The sequence below is a fragment of the Dreissena polymorpha genome, chromosome 9 (assembly GCF_020536995.1).
Source record: "Dreissena polymorpha isolate Duluth1 chromosome 9, UMN_Dpol_1.0, whole genome shotgun sequence".
In the NCBI taxonomy this organism is placed as follows: Eukaryota; Metazoa; Mollusca; class Bivalvia; order Myida; family Dreissenidae; genus Dreissena; species Dreissena polymorpha.
This window is the reverse complement of record NC_068363.1, coordinates 9,838,157-9,864,494: the sequence shown is the minus strand read 5'-3', so window position 1 is coordinate 9,864,494 and position 26,338 is coordinate 9,838,157. Positions and strand designations below refer to the sequence as shown.

Genomic DNA, 26,338 nt, shown 5'->3' with positions numbered 1-26,338 from the left:
GTCAATTAATAAATGGATTAATCGACTGTTAATCAATAATCCCATATATGCCCGATTTATATTTTTAAAACCAAATTATGGTTGGGTAATATAGACGATAAGAGTCATAAACACAACCGTTTGAAATTTTCTAATGTGTCAAATGAATTTCGGCATATGGTTCTATTTAAAGATTTGATGAAATAAGCTCCCAATCAGGACCGTACGTTGTATTGCAACATGCGTAAATAACCTGCCACGGTTTGCACGCGTTGTGTACAGCTATTTTAGGTTACAAAATTCTACATTTAAAAAATGAATTTCTTTGTCCTGATAAAAAGCGCGCGACAATTGGCATGGGTGTATTTATTTGTAAATAAAAAATTTGTAGCGGGTACAACATTGAGAACATTTAATTTCCAATAAAAGTTTCGTTGTGAATTTCAACTAAAGTACCGGGATATCTCGCGAATTATTTGGCATTGACAATTTCTCTTAATAAAATATCATGTAAACACGCTGTATCATTACTGTTACGCTGTATCAGTTCCTTCATTATTGAAACAATTATTGTATTGTATACTGACTGCACACAAGTGTCGTAACATACGGATGCAATACGTAAATTCGGACAGTACTTAAAGTCGGACACAAGTAAATAAATGATTTAATACTCTTGATTTCTTGAAACTCGGTATTTGTTGTTAAAAAGAGCAATTGCATTGATTAACACCATACGAGTCAATCGTATTGATCATCTAATAGCTTTATTTACGTTTACGACTTAATGTGCTGTCTGAATTTAAGTACACATACATGTGAACATACATGTAATATCTACATGTAGTATATGATTTTCTTTGGTACATTTACATTTAAGTACACGGTCCCTGTAACATTAATTTACGATCTTGACTGTGTACATCAGACTACTTGCTGTTTTATGTATATGTATGTATACATATTATGTATATGTAAATGAAGAAATAAAATAAAGATGAAAACCTGCCTTTTATCATTTTGTAGGAAAATTTTATGGGCTACCAAATATTTTTATTGGTAGCCCAGTGGGCTACCCAATATTTTTATTGGTAGCCCAGTGGGCTACCCAATATTTTTATTGGTAGCCCAGTGGGCTACCTGAAAAATAAGAAATTTGTTGAACACTGTACCCAACACATTTTATGAAACTGATTTAAATTGGAAGATTGGGAAACGACAGCCAATTATATTGCTCGTTTTAAAAATGCTTAGGCAGAATCTACCAGTGTTAAATGCGGAGAGATTTAGCGGGCCGCAGATACATTAAGCACATGTTCATTTTTGTGACCCCCGGGGCAGGGTCAAATTTGACCCCAGGGGCATAATTTGAACAAACTAAGTAGAGAACTATTAGATGTCACTACATACCGAATTTGGTAGCCCTAGGCCCTACAGTTATGGACAAGAAGATTTTTAAAGTTTGCACAAAATAGGCTTTATATAAGCATTTGTTCAATTTTGTGACCCCCAGGGCAGGGTCAAATGTGACCCCAGGGGCAAAATTTGAAGAAATTTGGTAGAGGACTATTAGATGTCTCTACATACCCAATTTGATAACCTTAGGCCACATGGTTATGGACGAGAAGATTTTGAAAGTTTTCACAAAATAGGCCTTATATAAGAAAAATTTCAATTTTGTGACCCCCGGGGCGGGATCAAATTTGACCCCAGGGGCATAATTTGAACAAATTTGAAAGAAGTTCACCCAAGGAACATTCCTGAAAAATTTCATCAGAATTGGACCAGTACTTTAGGAGAAGATGTTTAAAGAAAAAGTTAACACACGCACGCACGATGGACACAGGACCATGACATAAGCCCTGCTGGCCTCTGGCCAGTGGAGCTTAAAACCTTAGTAATTATAATATTCAAAACATTTATTCTCAATTTAAAGCATTTGTAAGCAAAAACCCCACAACAAAATTTTTCAAATATCTGGAAAAGCTACAATTTGTGTGCGCTTTTAAAGGGCCTCAGCCTTATTCCAAAAATGGTGAAACCGCTAATAAACACTGACCTGCAAAGAAATTCACTTTCAGTGGTAGGATGAATACCGTCTGACAACTCACCAAGTGTCAATTTCTGCTTCAATTCCCTTTCAATCTCCTCCTTGTCAAACTGTGCATTTGAGCTCTCAAAGTCAAACTCTCCCTCAAACTTGATGGGCTCCCTCGTGTGACCTGCCCCACGTCCCCGCCCTGCTGACTGTCCTCTGGGGGGTCCTCCCCTTGGCCCGCCTCTAGCAGAGTTGCCACGGTAATTAGCTGAGCTGGAGCCACCTTGTATGTTTATATGGCATAAACTTCACTACACAGCCTTTTTGACATTACAACAAAAGCATGAAATATGGCATTTTTTAAACCCAATTGCTTTTGCAAACTCCTCCCCTAGGCCCACCTCTGGCAGAGTTGCCACAGTAGTTGGCCAGCCTGAGCCACCTAGTATTGTTATATTATGAAATATATATCATCATTCATACCACTAGTACGGTTATATGGCATATACAACATTCATACAACTACAGTCTTTGCTGTTTACAACAGAAGTCCGAAATGTAGCATATGGCATTTTCTTAAAGGGGCCTTTTCACAGATTTTGGCATGTTTTTAAGTTTGTTATTTAATGCTTTTTATTGATAAATGTAAACATTAAATTTTAAAAGCTCCAGTAAAAAATCATAAATAAAATTTAAAAAAGGAAAAAAAAAGTAGCCCACATCAGGGCTCTAACCAGTGACCCCCGGAATCCTGAAGTAAAAACGCATAAGCCAACTGAGCTCTCCTGTCAAGCATACTTACGATGCGTATTTTATAAGTTACATAAGCAATCTTCGTAGTTTCACAAATTTAAATGACAACAACAGAACTCTCCAAATTATTCAATCGTTTCGCGTTGCAACCCTTTATAATTTTTAGGTTTTTAAATCGTCAAAAGATGCATATAATGGCTATATTAGACCATGGCAAATGTTCAGTAATACTTTTTCCTCACACATATCAAAACTAAACCGAAAATTTGCGAATATGAAACAACTTTTTTCAATTTTGTCAATTTACCAAACCGTGAAAAGATCCCTTTAAAGGAATATTTAGGTTAATTTGTGGGTCTCTCCCCCACAAAAGTTTTGGTAAGCAGATTTACATTTGGTTGCAATTTGCCAAACTGGTTGGAATAATATACCCCTTCCCACATCTTTGTAAGACATGGCTCCTATATTTTGCATTTTATAGATGAATTAATAGTACAACTACAATGTAGTTAACAGGATTAGATTAATTGAATAATTCATTCTTAAGAGACAAATACCAAATTAGCCAAGGCAAATACCTCTGTTATTGCCACGCCCCCTTGCATAACTTCCAGAATTTTGTCTCTCAATCTGTTGATCATCTCTTCTATTCTGTTGATCATCCCTTCTATTCTGATCGTCTCTTCTATTCTGATCATCCCTTCTGATCTGTTGATCGTCTCTTCTATTCTGTGGATCATCCCTTCTATTCTGTTGATCATCCCTTCTATTCTGTTGATCATCTCTTCTGGGCTCCCGTCTTTCCCAGCCTCTGTTGTTTTGCTGCTGATTTGGCTGCTGTTGTCGTCGCCTATTATCACCCTGCTGCTGAGACGGAAGGTTTGGTGGAGGCTTGCTGGTGTCTGGCACATTTGGTGCTTCGGCCTGGGTCCCTTGATCTGTTGTGGGAGATTTCCTGTTTGGAGGAGGAGTGGTTCCTCGTGAACCTGAAACACATTTACAATCATAAAAATGTGGATAACGCACACTTTGTTCTATAGCATGCATGGACCAGTGCATTTTTAACAGAAGATATTGGTCTTAATTTGATACCATTCCCTTTTTTTAAAGTAAATATTTCCCCTTTAATGACCTCAAATTCCCCACTTGTTTTACATTTATTTAGTGTTTTTTTTTTACTGAAGTTACAGACATATTTGTAAAAAAATGAAAGCCATAATAAATTAAGCAAATGTAGCAAAGTTTTGAATGAAAGTTTTATTTAACTATAATATGTATTCATTTAATTTAACTATAATATGAACATATTATTCTTATATATATATAAAAAAAAAAATTATGTCATAAATTCACCAACTGCATCAATCTGACTTCCCACAAAGGTGAAAAAACACTGGGTTACAAGACGAAAAGACAAGCAATGCATGATATCGTAGGGTTACTTTGTAGGTAAAACAAGTGATGTGTTTGTCAGAAACACAATGCCCCCCTATTGCGCCGCTTTGAAATAAAATATCAATATATCATTTGGGAGGTTTAGAAATTATCTCCCTCTTAAAGCTTATTACTTCCCTTGGATTGTATTTTTTGATCTTTGACCTTGAAGGATGACCTTGACCTTTCACCACTCAAAATGTGCAGCTCCATGAGATACACATGCATACCAAATATTAAGTTGCTATCTGCAATATTGCAAAAGTTATGACCAATGTTATAGTTTTTCGGACAGACTGACGGACGGGCAGACAGTTTAAATGCTATATATGCCACCCTACCGGGGGCATAAAAAGAGCAAATAAACAAGCAATAATAGACTGTATGATAATTGGATTACATAATAGACAATCAACACAAAGAGAAAACAAGCAAGACATTTTCATGCAACAAACAATACCCTCGCCCATTATACTGTTTGAATGAAGCAGTGAAAAAACAAATGATTAAAGCCTATAGATTGATGCTTTGTGAGTTACCATTGGTGGAATTTAATCATCATACACTTGAAAGAACAGCTGTTCAACACATAGGAGGGTGATCAAAATTAGCATAAGCCCATACACCCTGCGCTTGTAAAATTTTGAGATTTCTCTGATTCTGGATTACATATAAAAGGGCTTGCAAAATAATGTGTCATAAAAAGAGCTGCATCATGTGAAATGGTCTCATTTCATGTGAGGCCACTGTAACTCCAGATCAGCCTGTGTGATAAGCGCAGCCGGGTCAGGAGCATCGCTATCCACTGTGGAGACATGCAAGGGTTCATGGTCACATTAGCTGAAAGGGAAGAGCCTGACCAGACAGCGCAAATAGCTTCTGGCATAAGGCCAATTTAGGTCTTAATATTACAATTTGGGCTTGCTGTGCAGAATTGCTAATTTGGATGAGAGAACATGATTTTATCTTCATAGTAACAGACGATGCAGACCTGAAACAAAATGACAGAAAAAGCAAACTTCAATCATTGTGAAAGTATATATTATACATTCACTTTTCTGCATTTCATTCCTTGTTAAAGAGGCCTTTTCACAGATTTTGGCATGTTTTGAAGCTTGTCATTAAATGCTTTCTATTGATAAATGTAAACATCTGCTCTAAAAACATAACTAAATCGAAAATTTGCGATTCTGAAACAACTTTTTAAAATTTTGTCAATTTACCAAAACGTGAAAAGGCCCCTTTAAGAACATGAAGTGAATTATAATCAGGGCTTTCATTTGAACCTGAGCTCTGAATTTGGACACCGCATAACAGACAGACAATAGTAAAACAGCAAGTACTATGCCAACCAACTTTTCCCATTAATTGGATGGAACTACAGCTCTGTTTATGTCTACACAAATAAGAGACATTGTATAATTACGTAATAATTATTAGTAATAACTAAACTATAATTGTCAGAATGTGCAATACAAGAAACTATAAGTGAAAGGACAAAACCAAAGAATAAGAAGGAAATTGATTAAAACTTCCTTTTGATAAAAAATGACCATTTCAAATAAATCTGTGTTGATTTAATATTTGCAATTGCAAAGATTCTAGTACTGTAATATTACAAAAACATTCTAAGCATTTTCATCTGAATAGATTATGGTTATTATATTTAAGTCCATGTAAGGTTTGAGATATTTACAGTCATATCACTTGATTCTTGTGTCATCTGGGAATGGACAAAAAAATAACAGTTTTTCCCCCAAATTTTTGGGAAGATAGCCCATGGCTTTGGAATTGGGAATTTTATCAGCATTTTCATGAAATTGGGAAAATAAATTCATTAGCCTTTTTTTCACATGAAAAGTCCACTGATTAGGGAAATACTATATTTGATATAACTCTTCATAATCATTCAAATTTAAAGAACAAAATCATATAATAATTTGTAATAGATGTAAATGAATTAAAATTGAGATAAAATACGCATTAGACACTTTTTTCTAAAAAAATTTTTTTTCGACATTGGAAATTTTTTGCCACATTTTGGGAAAAAGTATACTTTTTGGGATTGGGAACATAGCCGAATTTCGACTACAAAATCGCGCAAAAAAAAACCACTGAATAACAAGGGCTGTTTGTAAAACATGCATGCCCCCCATATGGGCTGTCAGTTGTAGTGGCAGCCATTGTGTGAATATGTTTTTTGTCACTGTGACCTTGACCTTTGACCTAGTGACCTGAAAATCAATAGGGGTCATCTGCCAGTCATGATCAATGTACCTATGAAGTTTCATGATCCTAGACCTAATTATTATTGTTAGCGATCAGTTTACTCGAAATATTAAACATCTATCAAGATTATCGTTAGAAATGGGATAAGACAAACATGGTTTCATTTATATGTTAGTGGATCTGTGTATAATCAGATTCATATGCATATATTGCTCAGTGCTCCAGCTAGGCCTAAATCGAAGGGCGCCGCGCCCTGCCCTCCCGAACCTCCGCCCTGCCCCCCCCCCCCCCAAAAAAAAAAAAAAAAAAAAAAAATTTTTTTTTTTTTTTTTTTTTTTACATATGATAATTCATTAATCTCTTATTACATTGTAATTAGTTTAATCCTCATTGTAGACATTATATTTGAATGGTTTAGTAATAATGGGAATAATACAATTATTTGTAACATATAAATTAACATGCAATAGAAAGCATTCCAGAAACACCCGCGCGCTCGAACGTGTCCTTTTCACAAAATACTGCGCGTCGAAAGTGCCCTTTTCACAAAATACTGCGCGTCGAAAGTGCCCTTTTGACAAAAAAGCCACCCTGCCCTTTTCAAATTCTAGCTGGAGCACTGATTGCTTTATTATATTTGTCGTGCGGTACAGTGTATTGAAACAGCATGGAACTTAAATGTACATTACAAGGTAAATATATTAATATAAATAAAAGTAAGTTAAATACATCATTTACTATATACCATTAAATGTGCTTGTTTATATTTTATGTTTTTCCACAACTGCCTCTGATGCGATTACATGTTTCTTCCATCATTCAGGGATTCACTGAACGTTTTTGCCCTTTTTTGCCTAAACTGCACGCTAATATGCCCTTTTTGAAAGTAATGCGCCATGCCCCTTTGCCCTCCTGGGAAAAACACTATCAATAGGGGTCATCTGCGAGTCATGATCACTGGCGTAAGCATTCTTGAGTTATCATCCGGAAACCATTTTACTATTTCGAGTCACTGTGACCTTGACCTTTGACCTCGTGACCTGAAAATCAATATGGGGTCATCTGCTAGTCATGATCAATGTATCTATGAAGTTTCGTGATCCTAGGCCTAAGCATTCTTGAGTTATCATCCAGAAACCATTTTACTATTTCAAGTCACTGTGACCTTGACCTTTGACCTAGTGACATGAAAATCAATAGGGGTCATCTGACAGTCATGATCAATGTACCTACGAAGTTTCATGATCCTAGGCCAAAGCATTCTTGAGTTATCATCCGGAAACCATCTGGTTGACGGACCGACCAACATGTGAAAAACAATATACTCCCTCTTCTTTGAAGGGGGGCATAATAAATAAATTAGACTTAAAATTTTGAACACAAGAAGAGTCAGGATTATTTGAATCCTATTGAAAGCCCTGATAACAAATACACAACAGGATTAGCTGGGAAGGGAATTAGCGAGCCTGTCTCCTGAACAATGCATTTACCAGTCCTGCGAGGCTGGGATGCCACGCCCACTTGCACACCCTGATCCATAGTAGGCGACACACGGTGCAGGGAAGGAGATTGCCCACGAGAGCCCATGCCTGACAAGTGTCACACACAACATTTAGTCAACAAGTTGGTTTCTTCGATTAACAGCCACATGTTAAACCCTCAAGGCATACATTTTCATCAACTTATAACACCTATCATCTGTTAACCACTTACATGAACATAATTTGGAAATGTTACTAACTACCAGAGCTCCAGATAAGGTTTTGTGAAATTCTTAAATTACTACCAGATTTTCAAAAAGAATTCTTAACTCTGAAATTTTATTCTTAACGTTACTACTAAGTTTTGGAAAATAATTCTTATTTTTTCTAAATGACCTAAAAATAAATAATTATGGTTATTTTTCATGCAAAAAAAAATCAAAATAAACATACTAGCAACTTTATTTATACGAGTTCAACAGTGTCTTTTCAGTATTATACAATTTTATTTTTCAAATACCTTCATTTGCCCAAACTGTGGTTAGATTGCATGTATAAGATGAATTTTTACATATTTCACAATTAAATCTTTTCAACGATTAGCCACGGGACTTGTCCCTTCCACTCGTTCAATGTTTTTTTTGTGTTTAAGTTTGGACCCGTCGTGTCGCGTTTTTGTTTAGCTTTTCCGACTGTGTCGGCAACTGCACATACAACATCGTATAAGATATTTTCTATAATGTCTTTCTAAACATTTAACTTCAGCTCACTTTGCGTACAATATGTTAAAAGTGTGATTTTGGACGCTTTGCAGTTTTTTAGAACGCTCTCTGGGCGACGCCATTGTTTTTTGACAGATAAGACTGTAAACGGCGCTTTTATTGGAAAAAATGTGCTTTGTTTAACAAACCCGATAACCATTCTATATAAGCACCGCAAAGATCTTTAATACGCGAAAAGAACTCAATAAAAATCGATACGAACCGATGTAAAAATAATATTCGTAACTTGATTTTGTAATTCTTAATGGTACGACAAGATTTTAAAATAAATACGTAACGGACTTGAAAATAATTCGTAATTACGAAAATACGACCCTTATCTGGAGCTCTGCTAACTACGTTAAACTATTTTTTTTAAAGTATTTTAAAAATACCTAATTCTAAGAGAACCTCTTCATTCTAATCAAGTATGCCAAGTATAAAATTAGATTGTTTAAATACATGCACCATTCCTCATCCATCATGCAAAATAATTACACTGTAACTCCAATATAACGCGCTCCGTTATAACGCTGAATCCAATATTACGTGGAGGGTGCTTGGATCCCATTTTTTCTCCAACCTTCCATTTGATTTCTGATTCAAATCCGTAATATGCAACTTCATGTATTTTCAGACAATTCAAAGATGGCGGCAATCACATGTTTATTGCTTTATTGAACCGTCCGTTGAACCGATTATATTAATCGCCTCGAGGTTAAACAACACCGACAGCTAATTGGTGTTAATCTGTTGTGTAATGTCAATAAAGGTGTGAAAAACTCGCGTGTCAGTGTTTTTTACATGTATTCTTCATCAGAGCGGTTCAGTGCGATAATTTCCATAAGTTAAGTGCAAGCGGGATAGTTATACAAATAAAGTAATTCAAAACGATTGAAACATTCTTACTTTGATATGGTTGCAGTTTGACTATATTAAATGAGCGGCTGTGAAATATACTGCCTACTGTATAAAACAACTTTTTCTGTCATTTCATTATCATTCTAGTATTATGTCATTTAATCTTTCATTTCGTGTATAAGAAATTAAATATTGCAGACGATTTATTTACATGCGAACGCAGTGTACCGGAAATTGTTAACAGAGTTTCACTTTCATTTTCGCGCGGTATCAGAAAGTCCCCGAGACACATGTTTTTTGCATGCGTATGACGCACTAAAACAATTTTTTGTACATGAGTCGTATTGCATTCAATCTAAATTTAAAGTCGCTCGTCCAATGAAAGCTCTGCCCCATAATGCACTGTACTCTTAACACTTCTGAAAATGGCATATATGCGTACGGTTCTGTATACGAATTTCTTAAACATATATCGTCATTAATGTTCAAGATTATTATTTTTTAAGTGATGTTGCAATTTTATTGGATTATCAGATAAATGTGCACATAAGAAAAGCGGTATGTATACTGTTATCGATACGATTCGGTTTATATGCATGTATTTGCGTCAACACAGCATGGCAATATACATGACCCATTATAGGCTATTTTATACCTGTTTTTTTATAGCGCCCTGCAGTAAATGAGCTCAAAACCTATAACGCGGATCCTTTATAACGCTGTTTCGCGGCTTGGACCCCATTGACCGCGCTATATTGGAGTTACAGTGTATTTATTATTTAACAATACACAATTTTTTAACATGACTGCTTTTATTAAAGCACACAAATTTACACAATAAAGGACATCACCACAAAACGGCACATGGGATCTATTCTAGGCTGCATTATCAGAGGGGGTAATCATGTGACAAACAAGATGGCGACGTCCATGCCAAGGAAGGTAATTTTCGTCGTTTTATACCCTTTACTACTTGTATTATTATTATTTTTTATTCCGCTCACTTTCCAGCCATATTAGAAAGAAAAATTCTGGCTTTTATTTCGCAGTAATATTCACTCTATATCTCTACTTTACTGTGTGCAAAATTTCTTAAGGGTATGACCTAATTAGGGCTCCACTAAGAAAATTTGCACCGCGAACTAGAGATATAAAGCGAATTAAAATACGAAGTAAACCAAATCACCTTCTTATTGATATGGCTGGAAAGTGAGCGTCATTTAAAAAATAAACAGAAGTAATAAAGGGTATATAATGGCGAAAAATAACTGTCTCGGTATGGACCATCTTGTCTATCACGTGATTACCTCCTCTGATTATGTTGTGTATTCAGCAACTTACCTGGAGGTCCTCCAGACTGATGCATTCCTCCAAAGCCCTGCTGCTGTGGCATGCTGTGGTGGCCACTGAACGGCTGGCTGTACATGGCATTGCCTCCAAACGGCTGGTAGGATGGCGCAGCTGTACCTCCAAACCCATAGCCCTGTTGTTGGACAGCTGCTCCGCCAGGGGTGGGCTGAGATGACTGGAAGTGTGACATCAGTAAGAGATGGTCAGTCAAACAAATTTCTTTTGCCTCCGAATCCTGTTGTTTTGCTGCTGGCATATTGCAATTGGTCTCATTATTGAAGCAAGCACAAAAACATCATTGCATCATGTTAATTGCGCTCTGACTTCACAAAAATTACTCTCCTTTGTTAACACTGTGTTTCATAAACCAGGGGTTTCTCTGGCTGCTGATCACCATTGCACATTTTCAAGTGGCGACAATTTTTTCAGATTGGCGTATTTCATTACTGACACTTTTATTGTGGTCTGTGCTAATCTTAATAGCAAGAAATCTGGTCTCATACACAACCAAGCAAGTCAAGGTATTACGCACAAACAAACCCTAGGATCATTGATTGTTATCAGATTGCTAATTTCCCCTTTGTTCCAGAGGACAGTGAAATCCTGTGAGAGATTATCTTAACGTAACAGCATTTGTTTCACGCTCTGTTGAAATCACAAGCAGCATTTTTTTTAATCTTCTGATTTATTTAGCAATATAGTGATTTTTTTAATTCCAAATATTTATGAACATTCATAAACAAGATGTGTTTGTGAAACACAATGTCCCCAGTTTTTTTTTACCTTAGATAACAGACGCCGAACATCGGCGTCTTTCCCCACCAAACTAGGCTGGTTTTTTCCCCTTTCAGAACCAAAAATTCCCCCTAAATTTTTTTTTTTTTTTTTTTTTTAATACAAAGATGGGTCTCATGATTATAATATCTCAATTCTATTTCAATTTAATCTTGCCAAACGTAATATCAGTGATTTTTTTTGCTTTAATTTGTTACAGCCTGTGCCTTTTGAATTGGGAAAATTAGCGCGATAAACCGTGAAATTGGGAATAAATAGCGCGATAAACCATAAAATTGGAAAAAATGAAGCATTATAAATAGGATTATAAGTAACAGAAGTGATATTGTTTTTAAGTGCATGTTCAGGGAGTTTTCTAGAAAAGGAGTCTGGTCAAATTGGTTTTTTTTAATCAATAAAAGTGGCAAGTTTGGGAATGATTTATGAACAAAAATGACTAAATTCAAGTTATATATTTTGTAAGATGTTTAAAAAATAAAGTTGAGACCTAGATTTAAGAAATTATAATTAAGTTATATGAGACTTCTTTCTAAAAAAAAAAAAAAAAAAATTTTTTTTTTTTTTTTTTTTTTTTTGAAGTTGGGCTTTTTTTGGGAAATTTTGGTCAGAATTTTGGGAAAAAACGTGTATTTTTGCGATTGGGAAGCAGCCGAAATTCGGCTGTAAATTTGAGCAAAAAAAATCACTGAATATATTATGAAAAAAAACAATGAATATAGTGCAAACATGTACACATGTATTGTAATAATGAGAGAGTAAGTAAACAAATCCCCCAAAAAGGGGAACGCCGCGAAAATTCCCACGCGCACAATTTTCCCCCAAAGTGGAAAATCCCGCGTAAAATTTCCCCCACATAAGGGCTAAAGGCCCCTTTCCCCCCCCAACCCAAAAAAACCCCTGGTCCCCCTATATGACGTTTGACCTTGAAGGATGACCTTGACTCTTCACCACTCAAAATGTGCAGCTCCATGAGATACACATGCATGTCAAATATAAAATTGCTAGCTTCAATATTGCAGAAGTTACATTACATGAGCAATTTTGACCCATATATTTGACCTAGAAGGATGACCTTGACCTTTCACCACACAACTCAAAATGTGCAGCTCCATGAGATACACATGCATGCCAAATATCAAGTTGCTATCTTCAATATTGCAAAAGTATCAATAAAATAAGCCATTTGGGCCACATATATTTGACCTCTGACCTTGAAGGATGACCTTTCACCACTCAAAATGTGCAGTTCCATAAGTTACACATGCTTGCCAAGTATCAAGTTGCTATCTTCAATATTGCAAAAGTATTCATAAAAAAGCAATTTGGGCCACATATATTTGACCTCTGACCTTGAAGGATGACCTTGACCTTTCACCACTCAAAATGTGCAACTCCATGAGATACACATGCATGCCAAATATCAAGTTGCTATCTTGAATATTGCAAAAGTATTAATAAAATGAGCGATTTTGGCCACATATATTTGACCTCTGACCTTGAAGGATGACCTTGACCTTTCACCACTCAAAATGTGCAGCTCCATAAGATACACATGCATGCCAAATATCAAGTTGCTATATTCAATATAGCAAAAGTTATTGCAAAATGTTAAAGTTGGTGCAAACCAACCAACCAACAGACCAACCAACAGACAGGGCAAAAACAATATGTCCCCCACTACTATAGTGGGCAGTGCTCCAGCTAGCAATAAATAGAGGGGCGCTGCGCCCCTCTAAAATTTGCCCACTTAAAAAGCGACCCTCTATTTCTCTGTCAAATGCCCTTTTGATCTCTAAATTCCTGCTTTCAGGCCGTATAAATCGCCAGAAACATCGACATGAATACACAGATAAAACCCTTACATGACTGCCTGTGGTGTAATAAGTCAACACATTGTGAACAAACAAGCCCCAAGGGCATGGTTTGTTATCAGATCACTAATTTGCCTTTTGTTGCAGACGATAGTAAAATGCTGTGAAAGATAATCTCTGAGGTCACGCTTTTGGTTAGGCACAATCACACTGAATGAAATCAAACTCGGCACTATTAATTTTTTTTAAACTTCTGAATTCTTTGGCTATAATTTTTTGTTTGCAAAAATAGTGATTTTTTATTCAAAATGCCTATTAACATTTAAAAATAAATCATCTTTTTTTAATGCGAATATGCGGTTATTTGTAAGTCCGAAATAACGGAATGGAAACATATTTGTGTTTGGATTTTATTTCTGAACTTTAAAACACTGTCTGTCCTCAATCATGATGAATTTTAACATGAATAGGGGCAGACAGTTGTTATTTCAACAAATAAAGAACTTGTTTGGAAGGAGGATTTATCACTATGCAAGTAAAATGTAATGTTGATATTGTCATATATTTTCGCGACCTAACAAAACTGTTAATGTTGACATTAGTTGAAATATCATGTTGTGAAATAAATATATCCTGTTATTAACAATAACAATGTTTCATTTTAATCTCCAGACTGGATGCTACTTCATGGTGACATTGATCATTGTTTAGACTTTAAATTTGTCAATATAGATTTTTGTTTTAATTAATATTATTATTGTGGACAAACATTGGCTCAAAGTTATTTAAAGCAACGAATTTAAGTAGTGACAGTAACAACGTTTTTTTGACCCAGTGAAACCCTTGAATTTATTTCATGTTTTCTTCATTTTATTTTCTTTTAAAAGGCCACTGATACTGGAACCTGAAAGATTAACATGCAGTTCAATGATGATACGTGATAAAAAAAATCAAACCCCCCCCCCACAAACACACACACACCGGAAAGAAATATGATATCTACATATCTCTAATGCGTGTAGTCGGATGCTAGCCCAAGTCGGTTTGGAAATTGGCTACTAAGTTGTTTTCCTTAGCGCCAATGTAGATAGTAATATATTTATTGTAATTTCATTACACAAAATGAGGAACAGCATACAATTGGTGAAGTCATATAATGCACTAGTGTTTACAATTAATAAGTATATAGTATAGCCAAAGTATATACTTAAGTATATTTATAACCAAATGCCCTATTTTCCAAAATTACACGTAAAATGTGCCCTTTTTGGGGAAGCTCCCCTCTATTTTGAAAAGCTGGCTGGAGCACTGAGTGGGGGACATAATTAAGCATATTTTTAATGAGGAAATGCAGTTTCCTCACAAAACGAGGTTAATCTACAGCAATGAAAACGTAATATCATTTTTGATTTGATTTCTAAACTTTTAAACACTGTCTGACCTCAATCATGATGAAATTTAACATGAAAAAGGGCAGACAATTGTTATTTTAACAAATACAGATATTGTTTGGAAGGAAGATTAAGCGTCATGCAAGTTAAGTGTTTAATTAATTATTTAATAATGTCATATAATTTTGCGACCTTATGAAACAGTCAACAATTATTATATTGGTTTACGGGTTGAAATTAAAAATGTTAAAAAATAGATCATCAAGTTTAAGCAACTACATGGTGACCAGTGATTTTTTTTGCTAAAAATTACCGCTGATTTTCGGCTGCTTCCCAATCACAAAAATCAACGTTTTTTCCCAAAAAGCTCAACAAAATTTCCCAATTTATATATATATATTTTTTTTGTAGAAAGAAGTCCATGACTTTTGATTTCTTAACTCTAGATCTCAACTTTTTTTAAACATCATACATAATAATAATAATTAAATAACTTTAATTTAGTCCTTTCTTGTCAATAAATAATTCCCAAATTTGCCACTTTTATCAATTAAAACAATCCCTATTTGACAAGACTCCTTTTCCCAAAATGGCTAGAAAACCCCCAGAACATGCACTTAAAAACAATTTTAATTCTGTTACTTTTAATCATATTTATAATGCTTAATTTTTCCCAATTTCATGCAGAGCTCCAGATAAGGTTTTGTGAAATTCTTTAATTACTACCATACCAGATTTTCAAAAAGAATTCTTAACTCTGAAATTTCATTCTTAACGTTACTACTAAGTTTTTGAAAATAATTCTTATTTTTTCTAAATGACCTAAAAATAAATAATAATGGTTATTTTCAAGCAAAAAAATCAAAATAAACATACTAGCAACTTTATTTATACGAGTTCAATAGTGTCTTTTCAGTATTATACAATTTTATTTTTCAAATACCTTCATATGCCCAAACTGTGCTTAGATTGCATGCCTTAGATGAATTTTTACATATATAACCGTTCTCCCCTTCAATCTTTTCAAGATTAGCCACGGGACTTGTCCCTTCCACTCGTTCAATATTTGTGTTTAAGTTTGGACCCGTTGTGTCGCGTTTTTGTTTAGCATTTCCGACGGTGTCGGCAACTGAACATACACCATTGTATAAGATCTTTTCTATAATGTCTTTCTAAACATTTAACTTCGGCTCACTTTGCGTACAATATGTTAAAAGCGTGGTTTTGGACGCTTTGCAGTTTTTTAGGACGCTCTCTGGGCGCTGCCATTGTTTTTTGACAGATAGACTGTATACGCCGCTTTTATTGGAAAAAATGCGCTTTTTTTAAACAAACCCGATAACCATTCTATTTAAGCACCGCAAAGATCTTTAATACGCGAAAAGAACTCAATAAAAATCGATACGAACCGATGTAAAAATAATATTCGTAACTTGATTTTGTAATTCTTAATGGTACGACAAGATTTTAAAATAAATACGTAACCGACTTGAAAATAATTAGTAATTACGAAAATACGACCCTTATCTGGAGCTCTGTTCATGGTTTATCGAGCTAATTTTCCCAATTCAAATGGCACAGGCTGTAACAAATAAAAGCAAAAAAAATCACTGGTGACAATAATTTTTATTTTTGAGCATGAAACAAATGAAAACAAGGGCTGTTTGTAATACATGCATGCCCCCCATATGGGCTGTCCGTTGTAGTGGCAGCCATTGTGTGAATACGATTTTTGTCACTGTGACCTTGACCTTTGACCTAGTGACCTGAAAATCAATAGGGATCATCTGCGGGTCACGATCAATGTACCTATGAAGTGTCATGATCCTAGGCAAAAGCGTTCTTGAGTTATCATCCGAAAATCATTTTACTATTTCGGGTCACCGTGACCTTGACCTTGTGACCTCAAAATCAATAGGGGTAATCTGCAAGTCATGATCAATCTACCTTTGAAGTTTCATGATCCTAGGCGTATGCGTTCTTGAGTTATCATCTGAAAACCATTTTACTATTTCGGGTCACCGTGACATTGACCTTTGACCTAGTGACCTCAAAATCAATAGGGGTCATCTGCGAGTCATGATCAATCTACCCATGAAGTTTCATGATCCTAGGTGTATGCGTTCTTGAGTTATCATCCGGAAACCATTTTATTATTTCGGGTCACCGTGACCTTGACCTTTTGACCTCAAAATCAATAGGGGTCATCTGCAAGTCATGATCAATCTACCCATGAAGTTTCATGATCCTAGGCGTATGCGTTCTTGAGTTATCATTCAAAAACCATTTTACTATTTCTGGTCACCGTGACCTTGACCTTTGACCTAATGACCTCAAAATCAATAGGGGTCATCTGCGAGTCATGATCAATGTACCAATGAAGTTTCATGAACCTAGGCCCAAGCGTTCTTGAGTTATCGTCTGACAACCACCTGGTGGACGGACCGACCGACATGAGCAAAGCAATATACCCCCTCTTCTTCGAAGGGGGGCATAACAATAAGAATCCTTTTATTGGTTCTGTGGATTTCCATTTGAATAACTAAATCGTAAATATTTATACAGTCTACTGTTGCAGTTATTAACATTATTGGATTATTTTGGTCATTTGTTGTTTATCATACCGATTTTTTTCCATATAAAAATAAAGCGTATTAAGACTTGTTTAGTTACTTCTTAATTTCTGAGTTATTATAGGAAATATAGTAAAAAAAGAAATAACATAGCCAATGACATAAATTTTGTTGCAAGTTTTTTCATAAACAAGAGCACCGCATAACTGGTGCCACGCTCGGCTGCGAAAGCTTGTCTTAATGTTTTTGTAGAGGTCAGTGACCTTGACCTTTGACCTAGTGACCCAAAAATGGGTGTGGTGTGTAGAACTCATCAAGGTGCAGCTAAATATGAAGTTTCAATGTTGTAGGTGGAAGTACTTTTATTTTAGAAGAAATGTTCAAAACCTTAACAAAATGTCATGGTTTTAGAGGACGACGACAGACACGACGAGCTGGCTATGACAATCTTCGAAAACAGCCGAGCTAAAAATAAGGCCAGAATAACAGACAGTTGCCACGTGGCAAAAAGTGGAGACAACTTTTTTTAAGCCAGAGAAACCTTTGATAAACAGTGCTTCACATAAACATTAAGAAACAAAATTCTTGTGAAATTTGAGTTTTTACCATGTGCATTTTCATCAAGACTCTTCAAGCTAGTGGCCACATGCCAGCAAGTTGCTAAAATATATTTAAATTCAGTGTTTTGATTTCAGTAATTTTACCAGACATAATTTTGTTATCTTTATCAACCCAAACAGACCTAAAGAGCACAAATTTTCTATCCTTATACCAATGCCTATGCACGTGCAGAACATATATTTATAGAATATTATACACTTTTATACATAACAAAATTTACAATACTTAACAAATCCATCTAGCTTTTTTTACCAAGAGTCTTAACTGCTTTACCTTTACAATGGCCGGGTCCTGGGGAGGTGGCAATGTCTGTGGTTTTGGCGCCTCGCACACATGCAGGTCTTTGATGTCGCTTCCTCTAAATATGATATACTCAAATATCTCATCTCGAGGTGCTACCGGGCGGTCTGTAGGTCTGTCTTCCGTACCAAATGAACGAACTGCAAGATAATTAATCTTATGTATCACTTCGATGTCAAATTCAAATTTCAGCAGAAATTTAAATACTGTATAACTGCTGATCCTGCACCCTGTATAGAATGTTGCACAGAATGTGTGTGCGAGGAGGAAAAATGGGGAAAAAAAGTTATGCGCACACTGAAATTTTGAAAAATTGTGTCGTTCTTTTAAAATTTAAATGATTAATAGTTAATTTCATAAACCCAAATAAATATTCATAAACATGCCTTAACAGGCTTCCTGAAAAGGCCGGACCGCCCGTCTTGTTCGGCAAAATTCTTTACAGTCCGGCGAAGTTTCTAATATCGCCGGTCCTTGTGACAGGCAAACAATTTTATGACTAAATACTGAAAAGTCAAATACTTACCAAAAGAACGAAAACTCCCTCATTAAAATCACCATTTTCGTGAATTTCTAGCCTTTTTGTGATTAAGAACACTAATGAGTCACTAGTTCTTAAGAGTGCTCTCCCTTTGTTGTTTTTTCGACAACGTCAATTTCATTGGTCTGACATATTACTGTGCCATATCAAAACAATCAATATGAAGTGAAACTGTAAACATTTAAATGGGGTTATGGAAACATCACAGTTTACTTCTGAACCAAGAGAGCAGAGACTTGTTGAAATCTGTGAGTTAAACAATCCCTGAAAATCTTCGTAAATTAAGCATGTTGATGTGAGGCCTTCTTGTCCCAAGACATAAATCTGATAAAATAGCCTATTACATGCATCCGATCCCTATGAAAATATATATTTTCCTTCGAGTCCGACTAGAATTTAAAGCTGTTGTCCATCACACACTTAATCACTAGAACACGCAAGTGTTTTGTTTTACTTTATCAAGTGTACTTATACCCAGGCTGCACATTGCAATAAATATAAGTTAAACTTTACTTAATTATTCAATTATAACCTCATGATGTTCAGTCAGGTGAATTTTTGTCCGGACAGGCTAACTTTTTCATCAGCCTGTCCGGTTGACAGGCATTTTGGGGGACTTTTCAGGAAGCCTGTCCTTATGTTGTATTTTTTATTAAAACTTAATACATTACCTGCAGTATTAATCGTTGTGTGTATCTGTGATTGGTTTTCTGTTAGTTTCTGATTCCTTAAGATAACAGGGTGCAGGATCACGTGACTTTGTGTGATTCCCAATCGGATGTTAAGGGTATAAACTCACCAGTAAGCGTTGCTTTTTATTCAAATAACTTTAAAAACATAATGTCTTTGTGCTTCTTATTGCCATGTGAAATACATCAGAATTAATTTATTTAATAAGCTTTTGTTGTTAGCCAATGGTTCCATGTGTATGTAGCATTTTATCATCAAGGTTATGCAGAACGCAACGTGAAATTTTGGCACCGATTTCAGGCGCCTTCAAGCATTTTTTCTTAAATCTTGATACAATCTGCAAGAAAAACTGTCTTTTATGCACGAAAGATTTTTGCACATGTATTTCAATAACTTTGAGATATTAAAAAAATAGGTTCTTCAGTGTGTTTACATTCTGTCAACCCGTGTATAAACCACTGAAAACCCAGTTGATTCTGCATCCTGATACTGAAAATGAGGTGCTCCATTAAAGCCAATAAGAAGTTATATAAACGCGTTTCGCTCATTTTGAACTGGAACAAACAGGGTAAAAAAAAATCAGCTGAACTGGGTACCATTTGTTTACATTTTATAACTGGCTCTACAACTGTATTTTAACAAGACTTCCGATGTTGTTTAAACAACTTAACATTGTTATTTTCATGCACTCATTGATATACTTGCTACTTCGGTCCTTTTAAGTAGAAACGGTAAGATAAGTGACACCAAGTGACAGCAAGACCAAAATTACCTTTCGCTAAAGCGACTGTGGATTCGTTCGGATCAATTGTGTACAAAATGCCTTCATACCGAATGCCCGCCTTCGAAATTAGGCTTATTTTACTGCCAAGGTATGGGATACCCCCACTCATGGCTGAAAACCTTTTCCTTCGTTAGTGAAGGAAAGATGTTCGACGATATTTCACTCGACTCCAAATCTATTTCTTATTCCCTGTCAATATGGCGAAACTACCGTCAGATGGCGCTAAACGCGAGTGCTTTCCCATAGTTCATCTGTATGCGCATGCGTGCTTCAGTTCACCAAATTTTGTGTAAGGAAATGGCGGATCCAAACCCGCTAGATGCTCTTTTTCATTCAGATACAGATGAGAGTGTTGTTAATGCTCTAGTAGCGTCCTTAGAGTCCAAGTTAGCATCCCCTACAAATAGGGATCATTCTCAATCTGTTATTAATCCGTCCGTTAATGCCAATCATGTAAACAATTCATCCTCTATTCAACTTCAAGCATTTAGTGAGCATGGAGTTCAAAACAACAATGTGCATTTATCAAATTCAAGCGGGAATATTAATAATTCGAACGCTAAAACTATTATTAAAGACAACCAAATTCTTGGAATAAATTCTATACATACTAGCTCACCTGTTATGCATGTCAACTCACCTGTGAATTCACATAGAACTGCATCTCCAAAACCATTGAACAGTGTAAACAAACCTTCATCGCCTGTAGTACATGTCCTCCAAAGTCATGCCAACCAGACAGGATCTTCTGTTCAACTGGGGAGAACAACTCCTTCACCAATCCATGGAACTGTGATCAACACTACACTTATCCATACGCATTCACCGAACATACAAAGTATTTCACATCCGCATGCAGTGACACTACACAATGATGTGATAAACAGAACTTCACCGTCTCCTCATAATAACGTGACATCTGTTCAGCAGGGATTAGTGCAGCAACAAGTTGTTCGAAATCCTCAAGGTGTTGTGATTTCATCAAATTCTCAACAGTTTACTCAAAAGACAAATGTGCATATAGTTCATAGTGCTAATGCGACATCTATGGTATCTCAGCCTGGATCTAATCCTGTTATCACTGTTCGTGGACCAGCGGCAACATCACAAATAACAACACTTAGACCTCAAATAGTGACATCAACAATAAACACTTCTTCACCAAGACCGCAAGGAAATGTGCGAATACAAACTGCAAACCGCATGCCAAATGCACCTATTCGAATTGCAGCGTCTTCACAACCAAGTCAGATAAATATAGCCCCCAGACCCGGGACACAAGCAGTAATTATTTTAATTCTTCATTGCTTTTAACACCAAAATATTGCTTTATCAGGTTTGTTTTATCATTAAATATATAAAGTAATGTAGAAAATACAGTAAACATAAATAGTGCATGATTTTTAGACTTAATAGTTATTGATGATACTGTTAGATGTGGGTGATAAAAAAAGTTAATACATGAAACAACACTGCACAAATATTTTATAAGTTGGGTTTACTTATTATAATAATTTAAGGATTGTTTTGCTTTCCAGGAATTTTTATAGCTGATATTTTACCTTATATTCTGTAACGTGTATTCGTGCAGGCATTGAAGAATCCACTCGACCGCTCGCAAATGCGAGTGAAGTTGACGGTTGGGCGAGTAACGTTTGATAAATACTCCACCGACCGGGCTAGTGATGTTTTTCAAGTTTATAAATATAAATTCAGTTCCAGAACTCCTGCCACATCGATACAAATTGTGAACAATTTTTCGAATGAACAAAAAATAGGTTTAGTACACAAAGAAACTGCACCTTGTTTTGACAATGAAAAATGATGTCACAGGCACAGTAAAAATATTTCTCGAAATCGGCTGCGCTCTTTTCGTAGGTGTCAGTGCTCTTAGCTAATCAATCAGGTTTTTTTTGGGTTGTGGGTGTGGGGGAAGGGGCCTTTAGCCCTTATCAGGGCTCAACATTAACCTAAAAACCAAACTTGCCCTGCCGGGCAAGTACTTAGAAAATTTAACGTAAAGCCACTTGCCCAAACATGAAATATCACATAAGCTGTAAACCTCATATTTTTTAATAAAAATCAAAATGATACACCACAAAACCTTTTTAATATCTGCACATTTGACAAAATGATTACAGCAATTAAAGTCCAATTAAAGTCTTAATTTAATGCTTTTTGTTCTTTTTTGCCCTTGCCTGAGCGGACAACTAGATTATAAAATAACTTGCCCGGACCCAACTTTTACTTGCCAGGGGCAATAGGACAACTGTTAATGTTGAGCCCTGCTTATGTGGGGGAAATTTTACGCAGGATTTTCCACTTTGGGGAAAATTTGTGCGCGTGGGAATTTTCGCGGCGTTTCCCTTTTTGGGGGACTTGTTTACTTACTCTCTCATTATTACAATACATTTGTACATTTTTGCACTATATTCATTGTTTTTTCATAATTTATTTTGTTTGGCAAGATTTAATTGAAATAGAATTGAGATATTATAATCATGAGACACTTCTTTCTATTTAAAAAAAAAATAAATATTTTTTTTATTTTAAGGGGGGAATTTTTGGTTCTGAAAGGGGAAAAACCCAGCCTAGTTTGGTGGGGGAAGATGCCGATATTCGGCGTCTGTTATATAAGGTAAAAAAACCCTGTCAATTAAAAGTGAAAAAAACAGCTAAATATATTGGTCATTCCGTGAAGAATAAAATTTCATTTTAATGTAAATATCAATAAAAAATAATACATAACTGGTTAATTATAATACTTCTTATATTAAAAATAAACAGAAACAATAATTTTAAATAAACAGAATAATTCGTGATCAGAAGCCTTCGCCAAAATTTACCATTTGTCTATCAAGCGTGTCTTTCAGTAAAAGTTGGTCTGAAATATTAAAACTCAGCATGGAAAAGGGTTCTATTTTAAAATATCTGCAAGTTGGTGGAGACAGGGAACAGAAAGAAAGGTCATCAAAACGAGAAGCGGAAAGTATTGAGAAAAGGAAATGGTCGGGTGCAGAAAACGTAAGGAAAGCAAATAAAATCCATCAGATAATGTAGTTAATTTGTTTGCAGTATAGTGTCACTATGTAGGTTAAAAAGGTTCTGGTTGATCATAACTAATAGATATTTCGGCTGCAGTTCCCCCCCCTGAAATAAGGGCTTTTTTTCCTTCTTTGCAATTGGCCCTGGACGGACATTTCACAATTTTGACTCGGCCAATTCACAAACCTGACATGTCCGTGAATATTTACAAAAACAGCCGTTTTAAATCATGAAAAACAGACTTTTCGTGCTCAAAACTGTCAAAAACGGCCATTTCGGAACCGAAATTTAAGTTTCATAACCTTGTTTTTAATTCGAATTCGCAAAAAATTGTCGACTCGTTACCGACGTTTGGTTGTTTTAATCGATTTTTAAGTGTTGTGTAACCGGTGAACCCAGCATAAATAGTAAAAGCTCTGCCTAGCACCGCACTATAAAAAAATGGCGACGCGGAACGCTCGTTACTACACAAAGAAAATTAAAAAAACGCAAAATAATCCCTATTTATTGAAATTTGGGATAACAGAGAAGAAACAAAAGCTTTCTATAGAAGGGTAAGTTTTGAAACATGCACATTGATAACATTTAAGAAGTCATTTGATAAAAGTGAAAGCATCTGCCTCGGCTTATGTATTGATGGAAGCAAGTCAAAACGTCCGCTAGTATTGATGACCGTGACTTGTTATTCGTATCTGGTTACGATTGTAAATCTTGGTTAAAGTAATAATGTGGTCCCTTCATATATATATTTTTTAATTTAAATGCATATTCATGATTCAAACTTTGTATGTAGTCTATTTATGCTTTGTGAAAAAATGTGAAAAATAAAATAACTGGTTTACATTTCTTACAAAAGTACTGTTGTTCAATGTAAACCTAATGTTTCAGATCAAATGACAACCTCCCAAGGAGATCATCAAGCACTGGCGAGGGTCAGTCACACAGAACATGAAAATTATCATAAAGAAGGAATTTTCCTCTTCAGATATTCAGAGAATTATTGACATTTTCAAGAGTTAAAATAACAGAGTTCTAAAGCTGTAAAGTCCAGAACATGTCTGAGTTATGTGCCCTTGAAATGCTCTATGTTTATAAATGTTTATTTTAGTTGCATTTGGTACATGAATGTTTTGCAAATCAGATATATGTATATGTGTTGTTATTGTATCAAATACAGTATTCATAGAAGGAAAGATGCCTTTATTGCATTATTTAAGGAAATGAAATGTTGATAATATTTAAGTGTTTAACATGCTTTAACTATACTAATGCATTGAACTTTGAATTTCACAATTTTAAGAACTTCGCGACTTGTTTTTTCACAATTTTAAGAAGTTGCGACTCAATTTTTCACAATTTTGACAAGTTTGCGACTCATTTTTTCAAAGTGAGGGGCCAGGGCGGCTTCTCAAAGTCAGGAAAAAAAGCCCTGGAAAAGTATGCTTTTTTCCCCTTTTGGGAGGAAAAATTCCCCCTGATGTAATTTTTTTTTTTTCTTAAGGCCAGAGTTTTATTATTTATTTTGGAAGTTACTCAAAACAGTAAAAATAACTACCTGTAAACTTGCCTGGTACTGCCAGACAGTGTCCAGTCAGTATAAAGTGTGAGGGGTCTCAACAAAGTTTAAAAACATGAAAAGAAGTTAAATGTTTAAGCAAACTTTTGAGTACACACAAACTGTTGAAAAAGCAGATGGTGTCGATCACAACAGCATACCATGAGCATTCCTGCTCAGGTGAGCTAATAGTAAGAACAATTACAGCTAATTAACAGTTTTACGGGGTCGGCCTAGGGTCAAATTTTAGGGATAAGTGACTTCTGTCGTGACTGGCATTTTTTAGGGAGAAGTCAGGAGAAATAAGGAGAAGTCTTGTTTTTTTGCTTTATCTTGTAATTATTTGCATTAGTGTTTACCCTGTTAAATTACTGAATACAAGATGTGCATTATGAATCCTGCTTTTTCAATCCTCTTTATAGTTAATTAAATCAACAATCAAATATAAAGAAAACAACACAATAAACAACCCTCTTACCGCATTCAAGTGTGCATGAAAGTGCTTAATATAAATTGTATTTACATACACTACCCATCCACCCCACAATTAAAAAGTGTGTTTTTTTTTTGGGGGGGGGTATTTTGGTATTATACATAAATATTTAATATTAATTTTGTCTTCTAAATTCCAGTAGAAACGACAAAAAAACATTTACATACACAAGTCTTTTACAATCACAACAGTGTTACCAAATGACGTCAATTAAACCAATCCCTCAAAAAGCAAGCTGTCAATTATGTTGGTAGACAGCGCCCTCACACTACTTTGGGGGAAGGGGTCTGCAGCCCTTACTTACTTAGTCCTCTTCGCCCACTTCTTGGCATAGGGCCTTGACTACTGTCCACGATTGGGTACGGTCCTGAGCCATGCGCTTTGTTTCACCCCATGATAGGTGGAGAGGCTTTAGCTCTGTCTCAAGAGTTCTCCTCCAGGTGGTTGCTGGTCTTCCTCTCTTTCTCTGGCCTTGTGGATTCCAGTCTAGAACATGTCTGGTGATGTTTGGTTGGTCTCTTCGGAGGGTATGGCCAATCCATTTCCAATTCCTGTCTTTAATGGTGGTGCTGATTGGTTTCTGTCTCGTCCTCTTCCAGAGATCTTGGTTGGAAATTCTGTCTGGCCATCTGATTCCCATCTGATTCAAAGGATGTTGTGGAGGCATCTGTTGATGAACACCTGTAGTTTGTGATCTAGCGCTTTGGTGTGTTTCCAGGTCTCCGATCCGTACAGCAGGACAGACTTCTTGTTCGAGTTGAAGAGGGTCAGCTTTGTGGTAAGCCTTAGGTGCCTGTTTCTCCAGGTGTTCCTAAGCATGTTGAAGGCACACTGGGCCTTACCAATTCGGACT

General features: G+C 35.7%; 2 protein-coding genes across 5 annotated transcripts in view; one reads left to right on the top strand and one right to left on the bottom strand.

The window, feature by feature from the left end:
* LOC127846565 (protein LSM14 homolog A-like) overlaps positions 1 to 20,630 on the bottom strand; it is a 46,161-nt gene extending 25,531 nt beyond the window's left edge. For 2 of the 4 annotated variants that reach the window (XM_052377952.1, XM_052377953.1), the window contains exons 1-6: positions 20,381 to 20,630; positions 18,351 to 18,517; positions 10,878 to 11,061; positions 7,924 to 8,022; positions 3,349 to 3,756; positions 2,091 to 2,300 (exon numbers count right to left, since the gene is read on the bottom strand). In XM_052377952.1, the coding sequence (XP_052233912.1) occupies positions 2,091 to 2,300; positions 3,349 to 3,756; positions 7,924 to 8,022; positions 10,878 to 11,061; positions 18,351 to 18,517; positions 20,381 to 20,501 (1,189 nt within the window). In that variant the 5' untranslated portion in view covers positions 20,502 to 20,630. The remainder of the gene's footprint in view (positions 1 to 2,090; positions 2,301 to 3,348; positions 3,757 to 7,923; positions 8,023 to 10,877; positions 11,062 to 18,350; positions 18,518 to 20,380) is intronic. The other 2 variants (XM_052377954.1, XM_052377955.1) reach the window with 2 other exon arrangements.
* Positions 20,631 to 20,659: 29 nt separating this feature from the next.
* Positions 20,660 to 26,338, top strand: part of LOC127846560 (transcription initiation factor TFIID subunit 4-like) — a 62,284-nt gene continuing 56,605 nt past the window's right edge. Inside the window, exon 1 of the mRNA XM_052377946.1 lies at positions 20,660 to 21,676. Within this exon, the coding sequence (XP_052233906.1) occupies positions 20,690 to 21,676 (987 nt within the window). The 5' untranslated portion in view covers positions 20,660 to 20,689. The remainder of the gene's footprint in view (positions 21,677 to 26,338) is intronic.